The following is a 23,628-nucleotide window of genomic DNA, read 5'->3' as shown; positions in this document are numbered from 1 at the left end:
AACAGTCAGCTGAATTAATGTTGACAAAGTACCCGACTAATTCAAATGGGTTGAAGGTTTTTTTTAAGGTATTTACAAAATAGAGAAAACGTAACCCAGGAAAAAATTATCGAGACAGTGAAAGAGCATGTTTGTCTGCTCTCGAATTCCTCAACACACATATTGGATATAAAGTGCTAGATAATTCGGCTACAGAAAGAGGGGAAAGAGGTGGACAAAAAAATAGGGGGAATGGAGATGAGAGAAGTGTGTGTGTGGGATGGTGGGGGGGGGGAATAGGGGTGGAAAGGTGGAGAGGGAAAAGAGAACTTTAACAACTTCTGTAAATAGGCCCGCAGGTCTCTTTCAAGAGGGGGACGTGAGCAGCGGAGATATCAAGTGGCTATACAGAGTATGAACAGACTCCATTGACAACACCAACGGCAGGACTTGACATCAAGCACACAACTAGTGATTGAAATAAAAACCTGCTGTGCTTGCTCAGATATTAGTGAGAGAAGACAAAAGTAAAACAGAACACTCACTTGCACGTAGAGGGATTACAACCGAACAGAGAAAAAACAAACTCAGGTCTTTACTGGAGATGCTGTCGGCCTGTTTCAGAGAGAGAGAGAAGAAGAGAAATGACAGAAGCAGGCAGGGGAAGACACTTGTCAGTGTGTCTTCTATAGACTTTTACAAACTTGTTCTTACTCCTCGTGCATTATGTTGACAGGTGCCGCCATCAGGATACAATGTCTTCCCATGGAGTGTAGCCTTATAACACACAGCCCAGAACTTGTCAGCCTCAATGGGCCGCACGTACTACACAAGATACTCTCCATCTAACCGACACTCCAGCTCATGAATGGTAAGATGAAAGTCTGTACCTCTTACTGTCTTCATCCTAATTCATAACAATAAAGAATGCTATGATTTTTCATACCTATTCAATATTGTTGGTTTAATAATGTTAATTTTAATGGTTACTGGGCTTTTTTATTTAATGCCTGAACTATCAGGATTGTTTGTCAATCAACTCTGGCCTCAAGGATAAAAAGTATCTGATTAAATCATTACTAAATAGACTATATAATTATATAGAAGTGTCTTATTCTCTACGTCCCCATCCAGTATTCCACTGAGTTCACGAACTACGCGCGTGCACGCATCGCCATAGCAACAGCAATACATCCCAGGAGCGGTAATCGCTTCTCAAGTTTCGCGACCTGTGATGGATTCTCTCCCCTTATCTGTAGCGCGGTTATCTGCGCTCAGTTCTCTCACACGGAACATTAGCGTGTGGTTACACATATTCCTCACAATGTGTTTGGAAATTGTACAACTTTACTGACAGTGACCTCGCTGCATGCCAGATCGACTATTAATTTAAATTGTGATATTATTTTGAAAGCAAATCCAACATGTCAACATCGTTATAGTAAAAATCTTTCCACGAATATGGTTTCACTGACAATCCAAAGTCAACTAATCAAAGTCAAATAAATTTGTTTTCTTTAGGGTATGAAAACTGTTCTCCTCTTCCTTCTCCTCCTGTTCCTGTCTCCATTTCTCCTCCTAGCCTTTGGTGTGTGTGTGTGCCTTCATGTATGTTTTTGTGCACATGTGTGTGTGTTTGTGTGTGCGTTGGTTTGTGTGTGTGTTGAACACGAGTCGATGGTGATGTGAAACGACAACAAACGAAACTGTCGGCGTCTCTACAGCATGAGAAATGTTTCATTGTATTGTTGTCTTTGATTGTATTATTTTCTCTTCTTCTCTAGGTTTCAGGCGTCACTGCCAGGTAAATGTTAAGAGGGAATGGATAGTCGTACTGGTGTAGACAATAACAAACAATAAATACCATCATGTCTAGAGTGGGAATATATCATGTCTAGAGTGGGAAAAGTAAGTGGGTGTTATCAACTTCAAACCTTGTTAAATCTCGCTCGCTGTATCAAATTACTTTATATTTTTGTAATATTGCTTTATTGCTATGTTTACTTCCTTTGCTTATATGGCTCTTCTATAAACTGATGTTAGCCAATCTCTTTTCCTATCTGCGACTGCGGTATCTTTATTCAACTACACGTTTGCTGCATTTCTAACACAGAGTCTACCTACTACGGTTGCTCAGCAGCTCTTTAATAAACAACTTATTGAACAGTTGTAAACAAGTATTACCCATGCATCATGTATTTGTTCGCATGAACGTAGTGAACATCTGTACATGCAAGTTTAGTCCCAAAACACTTTTCTGAAGAGTCTGACTAAATTCCGCCATAAGAAGTGAACAAGACCATTTCTCTGGCACTGGACCTTACATCGGAGAAAGTACATAAAAAAGGTTTGTCGCAGTGCTGTACGATCAATCTTGTAGTATCATGTGTTTATTATTCTCCTGTTCACCCGGCGAACACCTATAGCAGGCTCCTCCCGAAAGAAGGATGAAGCTGTTTACCATCCTTCCCGAGTCTCGTGATGCGAGGGCAGACTGGAGTGAGTGAGGAGGTGCGTGTGTGTAAATGGCGGAGGGTTCAAGGATGTCTGGCAGCTCCTGCAGGTATCTTCTACGAAGTAGAAAGAAGCAAGAGAGAGAGAAGGACAAGCCAGTCTGTCCTACTGCGTAGGAGGAAACAAAAGAATGGGTGTGGGAGTCAGAACTGCTTAAAGTGAGGAGGAGGAGGGTAAAAAAATAACAGAGAAGGGGAGGACAAGAGGTAAACGAGGAAAGCAGCTGTAGGTAGCTCCTGTGCCCTTTTCTCTCACCGCTGTAACGAGAACAGGTAGAACAGGTAGCTTGGCGCAGGAGGGCAGCACTCTACTGGTCTCCGTGCACCGGAAATGAAACTTCTGCCAGAGGCAAGAAGGGGGAGAGAGAGGATGGAGGGATTCAGTGCAGGAGAAAAGTTAGAGTGAGGAATGGCGGTGATTATTCTTTGTTTGTGTTTGCCTGCCATTCACAATGTGTTTATTGATTGTTCTTATTTCAATTGTCAGCTGGGGCGCACCAATCGCGAGGAGATTGCATCTTAAGCACCACAGATGCATGAATAACAAATTAACACTCATGCATAAAATCTGCAGGAACAATCCTCACCCACTAGTAATCAACCTTAAGTTATGGACCTGCTGACATCTACCTCTCCTACCCTGGTCTCCCACGGATGTCAGATCCTTGGAAACTACAATCGTTTGTGTTTAATGGTGTGGTCGTCTTACATTATTAACAAAATGTTATTTGCCTAATCTCCACTTTGCATGTTCTTAGTCAGACCTGTTCTTAATCTTGTCGGAACTGACTAACCCCTTGACCACGTGGCACCAAACATAAACGTCCAGCATGTGTAGGATTGGATGAAAACTTTCTCGGCATTGGTTTGGACCAGCAGAATATGAAGGAAGAAAAATATTTATTTGATTAAACTTTTACAATTTTAAATCTACAAATTTTAGTGAAATTAAAAAACTAGGAGTAAAAGGTTATTTTACATTGTTTCAAAATGATGATTTGAAATAAATAAATTAACTGATGGGAAACATCATATGATACGGTTTCGTAAAGCTTATGATGATAATAATGGAACAGACCAAGATCCAGCTCAAATATTCAAGGATGCCATTTTACTAGACTGACAAATTAATAATTAAAAAAATAATAGTAAGGGCAGATTGCGATCGTGTGGAAACATGAAAGGACAACAACCTACATAGATGTCCGCTTGTTTTTTGTTTTTTTTTAATCGTGTTTTTTCAAGCGGGATGCTGGTGTACAGAAACCCTTCAGCCGCGACCAGTGATGAAGGGAGCTGCTGGCACGGAGTCTGGCAGAGAAGGTCTATTTTGGCCCTCAGGAGGAAAAACCGGGGTGTTATTCCGGGACTTCACAGCCGCTAAATTTGGTCTTGCTATTCGCAGTCGAGTGACTAAACCGGCGTCGCCATTGCTCAAAATAAATGTGAGGCCGCCACGCTTGCCAGGTATTCGCTCGTTATGTGTGTGATGGAGCTGATGGAGCTGATGGCGGCGTATACAAAGTATTCATCTTTGGTGATTTTCATGATATGTTGTTTTGAGAACTATGTATGATTTGGTCAGACGAAGTACTGGCTAATGTGTGGACTTTTATCAAATGCCATAAATTAAAAAATTCTGAAATCAAACAGAAAGAACGCATATTTAAAATAAAGAATGATAAAAGTCAGTAGGAATAATTTATAAAGAGAATGAACGATAAACACTCCTACAATAAATGCATTGGTGGGGTGGGTGGGCTAAGAGGATTTTAAAAGGATATGATGAAGAGGCCTCATTTGTCAATCTGCGATCTGTTGCATAAACTGTTAGTATCTCTGTTTGGGTTTATTGTTTGTTTTTTCAACTAGCATCTTGTGCGTCACACAGGCACACACACACACGCACATACAGACGCACACATAGATGTACCATGCACGCACTCACACACAGGCACACACACACAAACAGCCTTACACTCGCACATTTTCCCATTTCCACCTGCGAGGAGCACGTAGAAGGGTGCACGGCACGATCACAGGTGAGAGCGGAGAGGTAGGGAGGGTAACAGTCTGCTCGCGATTCTTCTTCTTCCAGAGACCTGTGCGCCGATCTGCAATTTATGGCAGGTGCGCGCTGTCGCTCGTGCAAATGGTTTTGGCAAACAGCGGCCCTACCTTCATTTCTTCTTCTTCTGTACTTCTGGGCCCGGCTACATGAGCAGTGTATGGCCCTCCCGCACATAATACACAAAATATTGTTCATCGCTTCATAGAACAAACAGAAACTTTGTACAGGGAAGAAGCAACAAGAGACATTCATGCCACAGGTGCGAGGGTCGGTAGACTGTGAGTGCTTGTCTGTCTCCTGCAAACGTTGTGAGGGAATAATTCTTTGACTTGTAGACTGATCCCGGCCTTCTGTTCATTACTATTTTTGTTATTGTTAATTTGATTGCAGAAATAACACCGCTCTGTCATCGCCTTTCTATCTTTTTCTCTCTCCATTCCTCTCTCACACTCTTTCTCTCTTCTCCATCACTCTCGTTCTTTCTCTCTCTCCCACTCTTCCTTTTCCACATTCACTCATTCATTCATTTTGTTCTACGGCATGCGTGGTTAGAATTCAATTGGGAATTTCAACCGAATTACATTAATCTCTTCCGTTTGGAGCGCCGCAAATGAAACTATTTCCCTCCATCTATCCATCTGTTCAATTATTAATAATTTATAGCATTTACACGCATATACACACATGCTAACAATGACAAATTAAATACATGTGCTTAAAATATTTATTTACTCCGTGTAATATAAAACTGCCAGGAAAACAAATGAGCGAAAGTTCTGGCTTGTCAATCCTTGCTGTCTCTTTCATTATGATATGATTGATTAATTGATTGATTTTGTATACTGATATGATGATGTCTGTTGAAGTAAAAGAGATTTTTAACAGCAAAGGCAGATAAGCATAGTCCCACTTGTGGTTGAATTAACACGGTTTTTAATTTAAACTTAAATCTTGAGATAAAGCCCACTGCGAATTAGAGTGGTACATTGAGTGGAGATGAAAGATTATTTCAGACCATGCACTTGAAGGTTTTTGATGGTGTCTCGCACAGGTTCCACTGTCAGGTGGCGCAGTTGCTGGGTAGAAACTGGTGCAGCCTCCATCTTATCTCTCTATTGGATGGGTGCTCGTGTTTTACAGCTGAACCCCAAAATCCTGTGATAAAAAGCGCTCCGTTCAAAATGTCGGCTGCCGGCCCTATGATAGCCTCGGGCCCTGCACGATGAGGGTGTCTCACGTGCCCTACGTCATCACTAACCCTCCTACCCCTTCTCCAGATGCGTCACGTGATTTTACTATGGCGAGACCAACTGCCAAGGAAGATATTTACTAGTCGTGAGCGTGAAACATAACCAACCAAAAACAAGAAAGAAAGCAAGCTAAGTAACTAAAATAAAAGAAAAAAAATATTCTGAGGATAAAACCACTAACCTCGTGGCTAGCGGATAGTCACAACTAAATGTAGGCGGTAAAGTGACCCATGAACGGATATCTGTGCTGCTGTTTCTGGATATTATTTAATCTTGGTAATGAGCTACCGTGGTCTGGAGCATCTTGGGCGTGTTCGAACCCCAGAAAGCCTTTTTTTTAAGAACACTGTGATTGCAGCTAACTAGTCAGAATTTTTATTTTAAATTTTTAACCGGTCCAAAACCTTGTCGGCAACTTTTTACCTTCTCTAGGAATTGCATCAACTGCAGGTTCAAGGGTGATTCACGTGAACTGATCTTCGATCACACAATCAATAGGGTGGAACTGTTTTGTGTGCAGTGTCTACCCTATCGCGGGTTCCGTGGTCGGTCCTGTTGGTGTATTTGAAAGGAAATAGGGATTCCAGTGTGTGTATGGAAAGCAATTATGTATTCTTCAACTAACTCTTTATTTTTATACTTATATTTAGTAATATTTGGTTGATTTATTGATAAATATTTATTGGCATTTTTACTTCACTTACAGCTATCAGTCGGCACACGTCTGTGCAACAGTAAATTTTTCCGTAAATATAAAATCAAAAGACGTAAATAAAGAGTAAAAAAATAACTTTGTGTCGACTTTTCCATGCAGGGCATCCTGTAATCGTACAGCTAGTGACTGGCATTTCAAAATAATAACGACAGTAGCTCTGCACCGCACTGTGTAAAGCGAAGCCGGAAAAGGCGAAGCAATAACTTAGTCCAGCGCATGCGCGTCGTAAGATAACTTCCCGCGCGTGAGATGGCAGTCCTTGTTCTCTAGTGTCTCTGCTTTGATTATGGACATGTATATGCGGATTGCTGTCTGCCGAGACCAACACTTAGCCTCTTGCCAAGTTCTCCGCTGTTAGTCTCGGCGAGCCTAAACAATAAATGTGACTAAACCGGAAGCTTTGTAGTCTCATGCCTCGTTTTAGTGGTTAACTGGAAAAAATCCCCAGCCAGCAGTCCAGTAATACAAGTTCGGGGCTTTGATGTACCTCCACACCTTGTACTAAGCTCAGACGGACTGCTGTAGTTGCTGAAATATCTCAGAATCAGGAAAGTGCAGAACATTTTCTCTAGCTAAAACTGAAATGTTATCATGTTTACCGTCGCCATGTTCATTGCCAGTCTATGGACCAACTCTTTTCTTTTTTTTTAATGAGGAAGCTTCTACTTCTGCTGGTGTGTTTACAAGCACGCTCAATATTGGTCCGGAGGGTGTGTTGACAAGTGTGCTAGATGCTAATCACAGAATGTGTTATAAAAGAGTGAACCCAACCGTAAAAAGAATCTGCCTCTGAAGTGTTTCTGCCAACACACGTGTGTGTGAAAGTTTGAGGTTTTATGAGAGGCTGAGGCGGACTTCTGTCTCAATGACTACTAGCAGTGGAGTGCACATTATGACCCCTTGACTGTCTGACCCCTGGACAGTCCGAACGATGCTGAACCATTCAGAAGGTTGGGGGCACTACGGAGTAGACGGATGCAACCTGAAAAGGAAAATCCTCTTTGACCTCAGAAAACTCTGCGGGGTCAGGCCGGAAACGCTTCCAGGTACGATACTGGGGATCTGAGCTCCCCCTACCCCCGACCCCACCTCGGGCTTTGTTTTATCTCGCGGCTCTATCACCGAGGTATTTAATGGTTCTGTTTGATCATAGGCCGGAAGAAGAGGTGAGGGGATGAGCAGGCAGACTCCACGACCACTGATAAAAGCGGGGGCGGTCCTGTTTGCAACTCTTTGCCATCAAAACGTGCCAAGATAGAGATACTGTTGCGGTCCAGCGACCTACCTAAGACATCAAACCCTCGTCTAACGAACCGTGAGTTCGGTCTTCGTTTGAAGTCCCCGCAATCGTTAGCGACCACACATCCCTCCCCTCTATCCCTTGCAGGTCGACACGAGCCTTTTTCAAGGAGCTGACGGGGGCTTGGAGCGAACCCGATACCAAAACTCTTGGAGCCGGCAGTGTCGAGGGAACTTACTCTCAAGCACCCAGTCTCCTCGTGCCGGGGCGTCCCAAAGCAAAAGTCGGAGGCGAAAAAGAATGACTAAGCAGACGAGCCACCGCTGGCCGCCCAGTGAGCCAGGGACGAACGGTGGTGCGCGTTGTTTGTGGGTGGGATGGAGGTGATGGGTGGAGGAAGGAGAAAAAAGGCTGCAGCAGCAGCAACAGCAGCAGCAAAGCTCAGCACTGCGGGCCGTGATGCGTTGTCGTGTACATGTAGGTTAGACACAGCGAGAGGGGGGCTGCGTCTGCGTGTTACACCAGCAGCACCGCAGATAGAGAGCAGTGCAGCACATGAGTCACAGCCGCTCTGCCCAGATTAAACCCTCCGCCAGAGTGAGAGAGAACTCACCACTTCGTACTCTCGTCCCAGGAGGGCGTTGCAAACTGTATCCCTCCCCCCTTCTCTAAAAGTCTGTTTCTATTCACTTTCTTTTTCCTCCTGTTAAAAAAAAAAAAAAAAAAAAACTCTACCGTCCATCCCCATCCTCCCTTTCTTTCTTCCTCTCGCTTCCCCCTCCCCCTCCTCCTCACCGCATCCCCTCCCACACTCCCGCACTGCGCGAGAAGAGGTTCGCGCCCCGCTTGTTGCACGCACTCTGTTGTCTGTGGAGCTGGTGTCTGGAATGGTCTCCTATGCCGGCTGCGTGTGTCCAGGACTCGGTGTGTTGCGACCATGACGGCGGGCGGCAAGGCGCTACCTCGGGTGTAAGGGATCCGGCGACAGGGTTGGACGATGAATTTCCGTGGTGTGTACCCCCAGTATTCGGAGGGAGCGCATGCCGCAGCGGCTTACCAGTTCTGCACCGACAACGTGCAGGACATCCATTGGGTAACTACTGAACGAGAGAGAGGAAACCTTCCCTGCATGCTCTCGTGTGACTTTTCTTTCTTTTTGTTTCTTTCTTGTTAGCTTTGCTTGCACGTGGTTGTGTGTTCAGGTTTTGCCAAACAGATGTTGTTGACGCCAGAGTAATGGAGGCTAGTGTGTGTTGTTAACAGCCGGTGTTTAGTCCACGTTGCTGCTGTCCCTGATGGCGATGTGATGTGGCCACAACATGCTGACAGTATGACAAAGCCATATAACAGATGTTCATGTGGGTGTTATGATGTACCTCATAGCCGGTGTTTATGTTGGCGGTGGGGTTAGTGCTCGTGTTGGCGATCTCTGCCAGCAAACTTTACGACAATAACAAGTTGTGTGGTTAGCTTTACGACAGTAGCATGCTCTGTAACAAACTTCACCACATGCACTGTAGCACACTCAACTTTTCTGTATTTCTGAACTTTAGTTAATGCCTGAAAATGGACAGGTTTTAATATGGCTCGTGTGAACGATATGATTATACTAAAAAGATGGCCAATCATTATTTTATAAATATTGTATTCGTGGCTATCGTAGGAGATTTGTGTAAGTTTAACTCCTATCGCACCACAGTTCTTTGGAAAAAGATTTCTCCGCAGTATAGTTGTGGAGTGACTAATCAAGAGGTTTTAAATCAAGTCGCAGATTTTCATACATGAATTTTAATGTACGAAACACCTGAGAGATAGCAGAAGGAGTTGGTTGCTTAGAAACAATTGTCAATCCTTCGGCGCTTGGTTAAATTGGTGTTTCCCTCTCGTGCTCTTGAAAAGTTGGAAAGTGTCAAAGTCTGGTGGCTATGATGGAATTCGAGTTCTGCTTGGGCACATGTTTGGTAAACTCCTCTACGCCAACTCAACAGATGTCCAGCAAAAGTGTGTACCTGATTTATCAGGGGAGGTAAAGGCAGCAGAAAAAGGGGATTGCCTGTATACCGTGCTCTAGACACGGTGAACCACTTTCGTTCACTGGGCCTCCACGACCTTGAACTGGCTGCAAGGTGTATCAAAGCGTCTGAGACATCTGTTGGGTCTGCGAGAGGACCCTGGACTGGGTTGCATGTGAGAGCTTGAAATTTGTCTAAAATCGACTTCGCTAAGTGTGGTCTCAGCAGCTGACACTACTTGATGCCCGTGACTTCAGACTTGTTTTCAAGCCCTCACGTGCACACGAGCCGTTAACAGTAAGTTTTGAGAGTTGTGCTGAAAACCTTGAACATAACATCAAATCCAACTTAATTAAGACCCCACGTGCAGAGCAGGTGTAGGGCTGGTTTCTAGTCGACTGTGGAGACCACACTTAGCTAAGTCATCTTATAAAATCATAGAACCTCAATAAATAAACTTTATGTAAGACAACCGGTACATAACACCAACACTTCACGTAAGGCCTCACCTGTATATAGCACCTCACTTCTATGTACGATCTCACCTGTGTGTTCAAACCCTCTTTGCAAGTGTGAGTCAAAGGTCAGGGGACAGTCCTGTCAGCCCAACAGCGCGCTACGTTTGACAACGAGTGGTTGAGAGGGAAGAGAAAGTTGATAAAGGTCGGTGAATGCAAATCAGGAAGGTCACATGGAGCGTCGGAAAGGGAGGCATTCTCTTAATGAGTAAGGATCCTGGAAAGTGCTGGCCCATGTCTGGAAACATTCTACTTAAAGAAAATAAACAACAGCAACAACCGTAGAAAACTGCTTAGCGGGATGATAAAAGGCAGTTAGTTTTTACTAGTTGACAAGAAATTGCTGCGCCGGGCCCAGACCTGGTGTCCCCAGAGTAAGAGGAAAAGGGCGGGGGATGGGGTGGATGCGGAGATACAAACAACACCTGCTAAAGATATGTAATCAAGGCTTGCAGGAGATGTGTAATCAAGGATTGCCTGGCAGTGGTGCAGGGAGAAGCTCGGGTTTGGGGGATAGGGAGGCGAGCAAGCTCCATCCTGACGGTGAACGACGATCACATTCTTGCCTCCAAGTATCTTTTTTGAGAGGGTGGCTTCCTCCATTGCCCCCAGCCTCGGTTCCATCGCCGCTGCGTGGGATGTGTAATCAAGGATTGCGATGGATGTGTAATAAAGGCCTGCAGGAGATGTGTAATCAGCGAAAGTTACAGGCGAACACAACCATGCGATAGCAGATGGAAGGCGGCTCTCCATCCCCCACCCACGGTCATCTCCCGAATAAATGAACCGCGATGGTCATGTTAGAAAGGGTGGAAGGAAGATACAGAATAGGGTCCACACCTTCTAAGTATTTTATAATCCGGAAGACCCTGCAGCTAATAGTTTGCTGTTGAAGAGGGAGGTAGGTCTGTGGTGATTTTGTACGTACCCCGATTTGTTCCTCTTTGTCGATATTTGTAGGCATGTATTTCGAGAACGAAAGCGGGTACTCACCCAGATTAAGGAAAATCGTATCTTGCGTTGTACCTTTGCACAATTATTTTTAAAAAAAGTATCTTGCGCCTAGACCTCTCAGACAGACCAACAGGGTGGACAGGATACCCGTGGTAACAAGCACCGCACCATTATTATCAGACAGTCCTGCCAGCCAAAGATGCTTGTGCGACTTCAGATTTCACAGTCAATGGTACGAACTTACCGATTGAGGCAGGGAGGAGCAGGATCACATTATTATTTTAATGTAAATTTCCCTCATCCCACCTTCCCACTCTTTCGGTTGTAATTCTGTTGATACAGTAGTTGTAGGTATCTGTTGTTCTCTAGAATAACTCCTTCGGCATAGCTCTAGTTGGGAATTATGGGATGTGACTGCCTGCACGTGACATCAAGGAAGGGTGGTGTGGTTTATTCACTCAGCTGTAGGACAGAAGGTACTCAGGCCATCTACTGGAGGAAAAATCTTCTGTCAGTCTGACAGCGAGGACTTACTACAGAAGGTAAAAAGCAACGTGTAGAGTGGTCTTAACCTTTGACCTGCCTGTTCAGGGTACTCGGGACTCCATCGGCAGCTCCTTACCTCGCCCAACCACTATACTTCGCCTTTTGTTTAACAAGTGGGTGAGGTCGTTGAGGTGTTGAAGACGTGGGTCCTTCTCTTTGTTATGATGAGTAATTTCAGTATTTTACACCGGGGGTAATTTCAGTATTGTACACAGAGGTAATTCCAGTATGCTACACAGTATGAGCAAATCCAGAAATCCAGTATTCTACACCTGGGCAATTTCCCCAGAACATTTAAGGAGGTACAAGCTAGTCGGGGTGCCGCTAGCAGACGAAGTATGCACCCGGCCCGCGGTGACGAGGCGGTCCGAGATGACGTGTTTGGGGCGAGGCTGAGGAAAAGCCACGTGCATCTCCTTGCGGACCCGAGGCGCACGTGCAGGGTACGTGAAGATGCACTCTGACAGCACCGCCATCCCACAACACACCGCTGCGTGGCAGCCATTAGTGAGAGCAGTTACTCACTGCCTGTCACCCAGCACCTCACCAGACTCACACCTCCGCTCTTTCACTCGCTAAGTGGTCGCTAAAAATGGTCTTCCATACTGGAAATAGGACGGCGGAAGTTAATGGAGGGTGGGGCTGGGAAATGTGTGGTGGGTAGCATTGTCTTCTTCCTTCCAGCGAAGATCTTTTATGGACATCCTCGAGATGCTGTAAACCTCGGGTGTTGTGTTCAGGGGCGTCTGTCGGCCATTGTTGCCGATCTTTGTTTCTATATATATGTGTATTTTTCGTATTAATGTAAAGTGCAGGGAACAGATGTTCTATTGATAAAAGGTGATTTCTTACTTTTTATTGTTTATTTGTATGGTTCTATTTCTTTATAGGTGGTTATCTGTAAGCTTGGCTCGTCCTTGCTCATGTCGATCATGTCTCCTTTGTGATGGCATTAATTCAGAGAAGAACGTGTTTCACTACAGGGTACATTTCTTTGTTTGTAGTTACTTTTTATAAGGGAAGAAAATTTAGAACTCGTTATACGCATGCGCGAGTACCCGAACAAGGTTGCCAACACCAAAAAACTTAACCCTAACCTGAACCCAAAATCTGAGCGTAACATTAACCCCAAAACTATTACACACAAGTTAAAACAAAAACACACAAGCTCTCTAGAACAATAAAATGATGTGTAGACAAATAAGTAAATAAATAAAAGATTCATCAAAATTTGAACCCGCAGAGTTCACAATGAAGTTCCCTCCCTTTACTTACTACGCTAGAACAGCGTCCACGACGATGTGTAACTAGTTTCGCTGTTTGAAATATTGTATTGTGTCGTAAGACACCATAAAAGGACAAATCAACAGACGGTGTACATGGGTTGTGGAAGTCAAAGCAAACAAACAAACCGCCGCCTGGACCCTATATTTTATTGAAAACTCTCAAGTTATACTCCTGGTGTTATAACTTTTAATAAAATGAAATCACTCTGTAAATGAAAGAAAAAAAATGAACTGTACCTGTGGATGAAATAACCGTCACGGTGTACGTGACCATGAAGTAACCGTCAGTATGTGCTGATACAACAGGACATCGTCCACGAGCTGTTGTTGAGGTTTCGATCACCTGAAGCCTTGGGCCAGCTGCACAACAGATTTCAAATTTTAAAAACATTTAGCATAGAGAGGGCCTGCACGCGATGCACACCGCAATTTTAGAACATTTCAAACTAAAATCGGTAAAAGCATTTAAATAAGATACAGGACTTCCGCTCCCTGCGGCACGTGCACGTGTAAACAATGGCGGTTCTCGTGGAAGAATCAGCTGAAGGATAATATTGCGTGCGCAATGCGAGCAGACATCCTGAATTCATTGTTTACTCGTAAATTCAACTAAAGTATAACAAATAAAGTGTCATGCATTGCCGATGTGCCGAGCACAGTGAGTTCGGTGGACTACGAAGGCTGCAGAGTGTAAACATCACGTGACGCCACAGGCCGCCTCGACCGCGACAGTCAGACGACTCGCCCAACGGCGTAGTCGGTACAAATTCATTTTGCAAACTTTCTAAATGGCTTTGAAGCAGTTTTCTAAAGAATTCCTTAATGAACAGTTTAAAGTGAAGACATGAGCAACCGATTCCCATGCTTTCTGGACAACTGCTGTCCGACTTGATATCACATGACACTGTAAAATGTAGTCAGGCTAACTCCCTACACACAAACAAATATACAACAACAACCCCACACACCAACCACTGGAAGAACCTACTAAAAATGTGTAGGTAGCTGGGAAAACCCACTATTGTCCGAGCTACATCATAACGAACTTCATAATGACAGTGTAGAGGTTCCTCTCCCTTGTTTGTTTTATTTTCATTCTTACATCCTTACATGCACGACTCCCTTCTCGTTGTGTGCTCGCCATCTGTCTGATGCTGAACCTGTACTTGAAGCTGTCAATCCTTGCTGGCTGGTGAGAAGGCGGTTTGCTGGCTGACGTGTGCTTATTAAATGTTCAGACATGTTATTACAGATTACCCGCTTACCTCAAGAATTTGTTCAAAACCTACCCGGGATCTGTTTCGCATTATATGTTGCTCACTTGCCTAATTCTGTTTATGTGCTGATGTTATTTTTTGCGTTCTTGACACGTGTTTTGTTACTTATTGATAAAAAGTTATTTTTATGTTTTTAGTTTGTCTTGTTGGGAGGCTGTTAAATACACTGGGAGCCCGCTCCGTAGGAACACCATGCTGCTCTGTAAAAGTAATTATTATCGTTAGTATGATTACTGGTACAGGTGTCCTCCCATAAGGTCTCCCCAAGACCTGAGAGGTGAGAACCCTTCAGGTACTAAAAATAATGATATCTCTGTAGTTCTTATTTTATTATACCACGATTACACATTGCTGCTACACCTGTTGTACGGTGAAGTATTTCGCAATGGAGGAAAGCTAAAATAGCAAAACGAAAATAACTTAATCGGTCAACAGTCAACACACTGAAGGACGGGGAAGAGGACAGATAGGCATAGAGAAGAGGACAGATAGGGGATATTTATATCACATTTTTATGAAATAAAATGTAATTTAAATTTAAAATACTTCATGGTGACACGCACAGAGTTAGCAGAGAGCTGCTTTGCGATGATCTCGACATAGTTGCGCGCGTGTTCTGACTGACAAATACATTCACACGTACAGACATACAAACCCGTATATACAGACATATACGTACATTCAAGAAGAGAGAGTAAGACAAGAACTTCTCACGAACTTGTTTTTTCTCTCTCTCCGTGACTGGAGTCCGTTGCGCAGCGTCTGGAAGTCAGAGGTCAAAGGTCCAGCTTCCACTCCTAGCTCCAGCTCGACCCCTACTTTTCTAATCGTCAGGATTCTGAAAAGAACTAATCAGCCATGTGTACCTTGCTGCCTACAGAGGTCGCTGCAGCCTGTCTCCCAGCGACTCATCTAGAAGAACAGCTCGTGGATATCGACAGGATGTCGGGAAAGACAGTGAGGTCATCAGCGCCATCATCAGTCTCGTGCCTAACGAGGGCATGTGGGACCCGAGACAGCGGGTGTGGTAGACGAGGTGTTTGTAATATCAATAATACACTGCTGGTGGAAACCGTCAAGTTCTTTTAAGTCAAATATTTTTATATTTCAAATATTTCCGTTAGGAATGTGGGGTTCATTGTCACTGCCGATATGACTCTTGATAAACAAGTTACAGCTGTCTGTCAGTCTGTCTATCATGAAAGACAAGTTACAGCTGTCTGTCAGTCTGTCTATCATGAAAGACAAGTTACAGCTGTCTGTCAGTCTGTATATCATGAAAGACAAGTTACAGCCGTCTGTCAGTCTGCCCGAAGCTGACGAGAGGGAGGGACAGGGAGGGGTGGAGTACCCGGGCCCGCGGGCGTGGCCCTGATCCGCAATTTTTTTCGATCTCTTTTTCTTTCAAACAAAAGCGGAAAGAAACGTTATCGCAAAGGAGAAAATAAATAAATCTAGACTTCAAAGAACGCTGTAAAGTGAAGGTTTCATCACTGCTAGACACATTCCTCCCTCCAATAACTTGTTCCACATCTTTGACGACTGGCATCACTTCTGTCTGAGGGTGAAGGATATAATCCTTGTGTTATCTCCAACTTCGTTTCTTTAATCTATCCAGGTATTTTTTCGCGTTCACAGGTGACATTTTCCTATAGAAGGGGTTGGAATAGTTTATCATTTTCCCTCATTTACTGACCACTCAGGTGTACACATCTCTAAAATGTTGATGCCATGCAGTGTTGTCCATCCTTGCTGTGTACACTTCTACTGACGTTTGCTTTTTACATGAAGTTACTGTATAGTGTTATTGCCAGTCGAATTTTAATTTGTAAACATACTCTTATATACTCTAACAATAATAAACGATTACATTAAATGATTAATGCAGAAAGTTCGTTTGCCCCGAGGCCCATGTTGGCTTTGGGCGGCCCCGTGTCTGTCTGTTATGAGCTCCGTAAGGTCAGCACCTCCCACCATTTTCCGTTGGCTACTTCCCTGCTCTTCCTTCTTTGCTGAAGCACTGCGGTCTTAGTTCTTGTTACCCAATTCCTCTTTGTGTTTTCTATATTTGTCTTTTAATAGTCATCAGTACTTTTCATCCTTCCTTCTTGTGCTAGGGCGGCCCGGTGGCGCCTGTCACCAATACAGAGGGTTGGTTGTCCTGGGTTCAGCTCTCGTCTCGGGCACACTGTTCTTTCTCTGTATGTGGCATCTGTTTACAGGGCTGGCTGTCTTCCCTTGATATAACCTTAGTTGCTGGCTCGTCGTAGAACACCGGTCTCCCCCTTCCTTCGTATGATGTCCATGTTTCTAACAATTTTCAGCGTGTGGTGTGTCGCAGTCAAGGCCTTGCTGGACAAAATCCTACACAAACTTAACATCAACCACTCTAACACATTTTTCACCCAATGCTCACCCGTCAACCTGTCCTTGAACACCAGATGCTTCCAATAAAAAAAATGAAGCAGACCAGCAACAAAACCTCACACAGTTGAGGGAGGTAAGAGAGAGATAGCAGCACATCGGGCATTTAATACCCGACAACCGAGGTCTTTGTCCAATCCCCATTTTCCGAAGCTGCTGCTTGGTTCGACAAGAGAAACTCTCATCCTTCTCATCGTCTCTCTTTGTTACCGCCAGGCGATCTCAAGATGGCTTGTGCTAGGCGCCTTACAATTTCCATATTAACTGATGGTCTGCACAGTTCTCTTAACACTTTGTCCTTAGCAATCTAGCCACTTGCTCTAAATTTATTTGTGAAAACTTTAATAAAGTGTAATGTGCTGGAAGTCAAGTCAGTCTTTCACCATGTTTGTGTTAGCAGCTCACTTTGGTGACTGCTGTGTCCTGTGTAGCAAGGATCAACCTGTTACTGATGGTCGTGGAGCGCTGAGGTCAGAGAAGCTACACCAGCAAGTGCTAACCTAAGATACATCCCCACCCAACCCACCTCAAACCGTTTCCTCACCTGCGCAGAGCTCTTGTTTTCGTCGATGAAAATTCGTGGTCATGTGCAACCAATGGGTGAGCGTGGTGAGCACTAGACTAGATCGCATTTATTCACGACGGCGTGGAGAGAGGGTTTTAAGGCCAGGGGTGGGGGAGATGGAGGTGATATAGGTGGTTGAGGAAGGGTAGGGAAGAAAGAGTGGAAAGTCGGTATGATGCGTGGAGGTGCTCCAAAAATACCTTGATGGATCCACCACTCAAAGTTAACTTTCAATTTATGTAAAGTTATCTGAAGCAAAGCTGGCCGCACAGCCTTAAAAAAACTGATGGTGTGCAATTTTTTTTTTACCCCAATAACTGGATCAAGCTCCGTGCAATACCCTTCTTCGTTCTCGAGATACCCGCCGTGCACACAGCGAGGTCAACAACACGGGCGTCAGGATAAATTGACCTCGTGACCGCCTCAGCCAATGGGAGAGCTGAGAATATATGTTAATTAGGCGCATAATGACGACACGGTGCTGACCTCTTTCTCGGCATTTTGCTGTTTAAAGGTTTACCCTGAATGGAGTATTTACTTAGATTTAGGGAAATAGTAGTTTGTAAAGGGTCTTTACCCAGTTATTACAACAACTTTGAGCCCCAGTAGTCCTTTAAAGGCGTGGAGTCGACCTGCTGCTGAGACAGGGCTGACTTCCGGTTGCGCAGTGATTCTATTCTTTTATGTTTGATTTTTATTTTTGTTACAGCCTTATCTCGAACCATGCACGGGGCAAGAAATTACCCGAGCCAACAGCCCTAATTCTTTAGTTTTGTAGTTCATAGTTTTATAGAGGGATAGAGTTTTTATCTTTGTAGGAACAAAGGGACTGAGCAAGTAGGGTTTTTTCAGTCAAGTCGCAACAAAGAAGATTGTGAGGTTCTCAGCAAGCAGGGGCTTTACCTCTTACAGGTATGTGCTAGCTTGAATGAAGCAGGTGGGGTTCTAAACGCGTGTGCAATCAGTTCATGAAATAAAAATGTGCAGGGATCCCTTTTATGTTCCCTGCAGGCCTGAGTAAAACCTTTCTGTCAACTCTCCTTGCCTGGTATGATCGGGGCTGGTCGAGATAACTGAGGTAGGAGGGGGCAGGTAGAACGATGGCTTTGCTCGTCTTCTCTGACACTTGCAGACGTGTGTAAAACTTTCTCGTCCCTACAAAACTGAGTGACGGGGGAGGACAAATAAAAAGGAGATAATGGTAACGAGTGTAAAGCAACAAAAACTGTGTTTCATGAGTTTAATGAACGCATCCTCAAAGAAATCTTTGGCGGACCCCCTTCCTTGACCGAATTGTTTATCGTTGGGTTCAGCTTGGAGTACTCACCAACCTCCAAAAGCACTCTGTGTGTGTGTGGAGGTGTGGATAGGGCTTGAACTTTTAAAAATAATCGTGAATTAAGTAAATGAATCCGAATGAAAATTTATTTAGGTATTAAAGGTGAATGTGCGGACACACACGTACACACTCACACCTGGCTGATACTTGTAAAGGTGGAGTGTACATATTCAGACAGAATATGTTTAGTGTGTAAGCATCTTTGAAAGTTTAAGTTTATTAGCGTGTCATGCGGCCAGTCAGGGGCCAAGTCGCAGCACGCGGAGTCTTTTTAGGTGTATATCTCCTGTAGTCTACAGAGCAGGCTCGTCTCCCATGCTGGCGGAATCCAGCAGATGGCGCCCCTGTCATCCAATCACTCGGTCACCTGCTCCAGTGCCAGCTGCGGCTGATGAGGATGAGGTCGCAGCTCTTGAGGTTGGCGGCGTGACCCCTAACGACTGAGTGGTGCAGGAGAGGAGGGAGTCAGGCTGGGAGGGGTTATACAAAAGATAAAACGAAGTGGATGTGTAGGATGCATAATCTGTCTTGTCTGGATGTGGGGGTGGGGAGGCTGGAAGAAGAACACGGAGAGAAAAGGATGGGGGTCTATTTGTGGGAAGGGTAGGGGACCCAGGTAAATGAGAGGAGGGAGGGATGAGACCAAGCTGTGTCGTATCTCGTCCCTTCATTATGCACGGACTCATACCTGGCGTCCAGCCTGCCCGAGCTCAATGAAAGGTAAATGAGCTGGGAAGGCAGCCACCTCCAGGTAAGCCGCCATTTCTCGATTCACTGCCAGCCGAAACTTGTAGCTTAAAGGTGTTGCAAACGCTCGAGCGCTAAGTTTTCAAGCCAACGAGTCCATACACGATAACTGCACTTTGTTACTGTGAAAGGTGTACAGCATTATCCCCTCCTAGCTCCTTCCGTCGTGTTTTTTATGGATGTGTGTGTGTTTGGCCTGTTGTTGCTATTCATAACAGGAAAGTCTTGTTACTTGCATCACTCGTTTTTTAATAACAAGGAATTTAATTTTGTTTGAAAAGCGATGTGTGTGTGTGCGCGCGTATATGTACGTATGTGTGTAGTATGGTGTGCGGAGGGGCAGGGAAGGGTTTGCGTGCGTTTCACGGCCACACGTGCATGGACTGGAATATTTTACACATAAGTCTTGTACACTTTTACACTTGTTGCCAACTGAACTCCATTTGTGGTCCATGCAAACCTTGGTGTCGCCTATGACACCAGACTGACGCCATTGTTGATGTTTGTGCTGCTCCCGACTGCTTCTGTCCGTCATTCAGCTTTACAGTCAAGGGTCTGTTTCCCTCACTGTCCTTGTGGTCACCATTATCGACGTTATTGCACAAATTTCTTATTTGATGTTATGTTGTTAATTGATGAAGCTTAGAATTTCTTTCACTTTACATTCGTCAGTCCTGGGTCAACATCTTTTTTGCAAAACTTTGTGTAAAACGTGATTGTTATTAATATTTGTTTATGTGTGTAATGTAAGGTGCTTTTGCTTTGTACTGAATGCAACACTTGTGCCTCTTGCACTTTTTTTTTGATGATGATGATGATGATGATGATGATGATGATGACTAATTATCAAACATTATCCGCCTGTGTAAGCGTTTTAAACCTCATAACACGATAGAGGTACAGGTACCAGGTGTGCACCTTGCTTCCTTCATTCCTCTTGATCAGGGATGAGGAGATACCGGTGAGGTGAAATGTTCAAGAGGGGGTGGGGATGTGAAAAGGTAAAGCACCCAGTATCACAGCTGCAGCATTGGCACTGATGTCAGAAGTAGGCAGTCCGTGATTAACGAGTTCTTCATCTGCTGGGGGCAAAACGCGCTCCCACTCGGGTGTTGCCACACTTGGAGTGTCGGGTGGACGGGCTTTGTCGCGCCGACGCACCCACCTTTGATTAAGAGCAAACTGGCTCAGCGGAAAAATTGTATTCTGTAAAAATTATGACCTTACATTCTCGAGATTATGTTCCCGTGAGTTAACCGACCCAAACCCCAGTCCCAAACCCAGTAATTGCTGGCTCCGATCTTTTTCATTTCAACCCTTTGTCACTTGTCACAACTTTTACACAAAATACGGTGCTAGAAAATTTCGTGGGTGCTCATAGAGGAAGGAAGAGCACTATTTGATGAAATAAGAATAATAAGACTAATACCGACACAGTATCAGCAAGGCAAATATTGCGAGACTGTATTGCTGTGTGAGTTCAACGAAATAGGAACCTGATGACCAGCACCACAACCACGATTCCTCATTGCCATTAATTAAAATCCTATCACATCCATAGCAGATATGTAGAAGTGATAATATATTAAAGTTGAATGTAAATGAAAAAAAAAAAAATAGACAGAGCAGGAGGAATTTTCTAGCCACAGACAAGGTTGGCCGCGAACCGACAGCGTTGTGTTTTAACTTCCAGACTACGGCGCCTTCCCCCGCACAATGACGGAGGATATGTGACCAGGTCACGAGCTTCACCGAGATTTAACACGAGATCTTAAAGTCCATTTCGACCCTTTGTCAAACCCCGGGGGTCACCAAGTGTGTCGGTGTGAGCACACCTGAGACAGCAACTCCGTGCTACTTTGTGACAGGTGTGCGACAGGTATAACAGTCTGTCAGACACACCTGATAGGGCTGGTGAGGATTTGTAGATGACCTGTTATACGGGATCGTGTCTCCAGCCATCTGCTCCAGACACACGCAGCACGTGAGACACTTCGCTGGCGATGGTGACACAGCGCTTCTCTCCCCTCCATGAGAAATAAAGTGTCACGCTCACCTGCGCGAGAAACGAATGCTTACAACATTGAAAAGTATTTTATTTTGTAAAATAAAAGGGGGAGAAAATGAACTGTTAAATAAAGAGAACAATTCCCAGCTAAACAAGATGTAAAATCAGCGACTTTGCTTCTCCCAACAAGCGTCCATCCATCTCATAATCGTGCTTCATCCATCACCTTCAAACCCCGATGACACATCTAGTCTTCACCCATTTGCTTCTCTTGTCTCCCACAGACTGACTTTCTTAGCCATCATAGAAAATATTTGTTGTCATTCAAAAAGATGTAATTAATTATTTTTAATCATGCTTATTCTACTGCGGGCTGTTTGAAGTAGAAGTTTGGTTCACATATTTGGTTTTGGTTTTGGTTGTTTTTTTTTTTTCTTGGCATATTTTACCCTTTTTCCCCGTTTAATTGCATGCGTTTAAATGATGTATATATGTAGTACAACACTTTTAACGTGTTCCTTAACTTGTTGGAATGGTGTCAGAATTATGGTGGACGTATGATTGGTTGCAGCAAACACAAGGCGGGTACGGGAACAAACCCACAGTCAACACTATGTCCCCTACTGCCAACTCAGTGCATACCATGTACCCCAATCAGACTGCCACCATGTGGTCAGGACCTACTGTATACTCGGCTCCATCCATGGGTGTCCGGTACCCAGCTGCTGTCAACCCGGCGGCTTATGGGAGCTACACCCAGTCACCCTCAGGGGTAAGTCTTTTGGTTCTTTATGATGAATGCGAATGATAACATAAACATTGATTTTGCTTTTTTGTTTGTTTCCTTGCTTTTTCCAAGACTCTTCTTAAATACACGTTCACGCAAACTAACAAATTTTGCATAAGATGAATCTCGGTGGAAGATATTTTCATACAATTTCAAGGGCGCATTGGACTTGTTGATGAAGTCATTCAGATAGCACATGGCTTTTTATGGTTTCAAAGCACACGTTGTCTTAATGAGTCTGCAACAAGTTTTTTTTTAAATGTGCACTCTCACTGTCAGTATTTTTTTTTTCTCAAAACAGTCTTCTTTTTTTTACTTCGAAATTAACTTAGAAATTTGAACTACAATTCATGGAAAAAAGCGAGAGAGAATGAGACACAGAGAGAGCAAAAAAGAAATGATGAGGCATACAGTGAAAGCAGTGAATCATTGGCTTCATTCCTTGTTCACAACCTACACACCCACGATGATGATGCTACGCCATGGCGACCCCGGCCTGGTGTGTGTGCGTGTGTGTATGTGTGTATGTGTATATGTATATGTGTGTGTGCTCGTTCACAAAAAATGTACAAAATACTAAATATATCTGCTGTTGTAAATAGTGAAAGAAAGAAGTGTAAATTAAGACTGATGCTAAATTGAATACTCGGAAAAATCCAGGGAATTGTGAAAAAGAATCACGTGCCTTTCGTTTTGGCCTTTGAAAGAGTTGCTTCCCTTAGATCGTTAATGTCGAGGTTTTGACCTTTTGACGGATCTCACCAGGGCTTGCTGTTACTCCCTTTCCACCCTGTCGAAAACCGTCATTAATGGTTGTTAATCGTGTATTTTTTTACGACCCTCATTAATTTATCAGGCCCCTTAAAAAGTGTAGTACAGTGTGTTTGTGCACCATCTCTGTACTCCAGCGAGCGTGCTGTATGGACACACGGCACACGCATCTGATTGTGCACTGAGGTCGGGTAGTGGATTGGTTTACAGTAAAACACAACACCAAGACTGGTTCAGACCGATTGTCATAATGCCAGCAGACCTAATCCAAACAAAACAAAGTACTTCAAAGTAATGATATACGTGTGTGTGTGTGCACCAACCACAGTATAGTCTGTAGAAAGTCTGCATTGTGTGATTATGTTCATAATCTGCTGTCCTCTATCACCCAGTCACTGTTAAAATACTCATTTTTTTCTTCATTTATCTAAATTTTTCTATACTTCCGTTTTGTTTTAAAATCTTTAATTGACTGCCGCAATGTTTGTGTATGTGTTCATTTTCTGTACGGGCGAGTTTCTGTACAACGGAACGTGTACACCCTGAATGTCATGTCTCTGGTCCCCAGACATGTCTTTAGCCACTTTGGTCGCCCAGACCTCAAGTAGTCAACTTAAGAGAACTGC

At 44.1% G+C, this 23,628-nt stretch overlaps 1 protein-coding gene across 6 annotated transcripts in view; it reads left to right on the top strand.

Annotated features, from left to right (window-relative positions):
- The first annotated feature begins 738 nt into the window (after window positions 1-738).
- The window catches only part of LOC112563615 (RNA-binding motif, single-stranded-interacting protein 3-like), a 141,672-nt gene continuing 118,782 nt past the window's right edge, over window positions 739-23,628 (top strand). The window contains exons 1-2 of one of the 6 annotated variants that reach the window (XM_025237755.1): window positions 739-850; window positions 22,016-22,216. In XM_025237755.1, the coding sequence (XP_025093540.1) occupies window positions 848-850; window positions 22,016-22,216 (204 nt within the window). In that variant the 5' untranslated portion in view covers window positions 739-847. Of the gene's footprint in view, window positions 851-8,634; window positions 8,862-19,342; window positions 19,441-22,015; window positions 22,217-23,628 lie in introns of those variants that run through there. The other 5 variants (XM_025237753.1, XM_025237756.1, XR_003099081.1 and 2 more) reach the window with 5 other exon arrangements.

Source organism: Pomacea canaliculata, linkage group LG5 (assembly GCF_003073045.1).
Source record: "Pomacea canaliculata isolate SZHN2017 linkage group LG5, ASM307304v1, whole genome shotgun sequence".
Lineage (NCBI taxonomy): Eukaryota > Metazoa > Mollusca > Gastropoda > Architaenioglossa > Ampullariidae > Pomacea > Pomacea canaliculata.
This window is presented reverse-complemented; position numbering and strand designations above follow the sequence as displayed.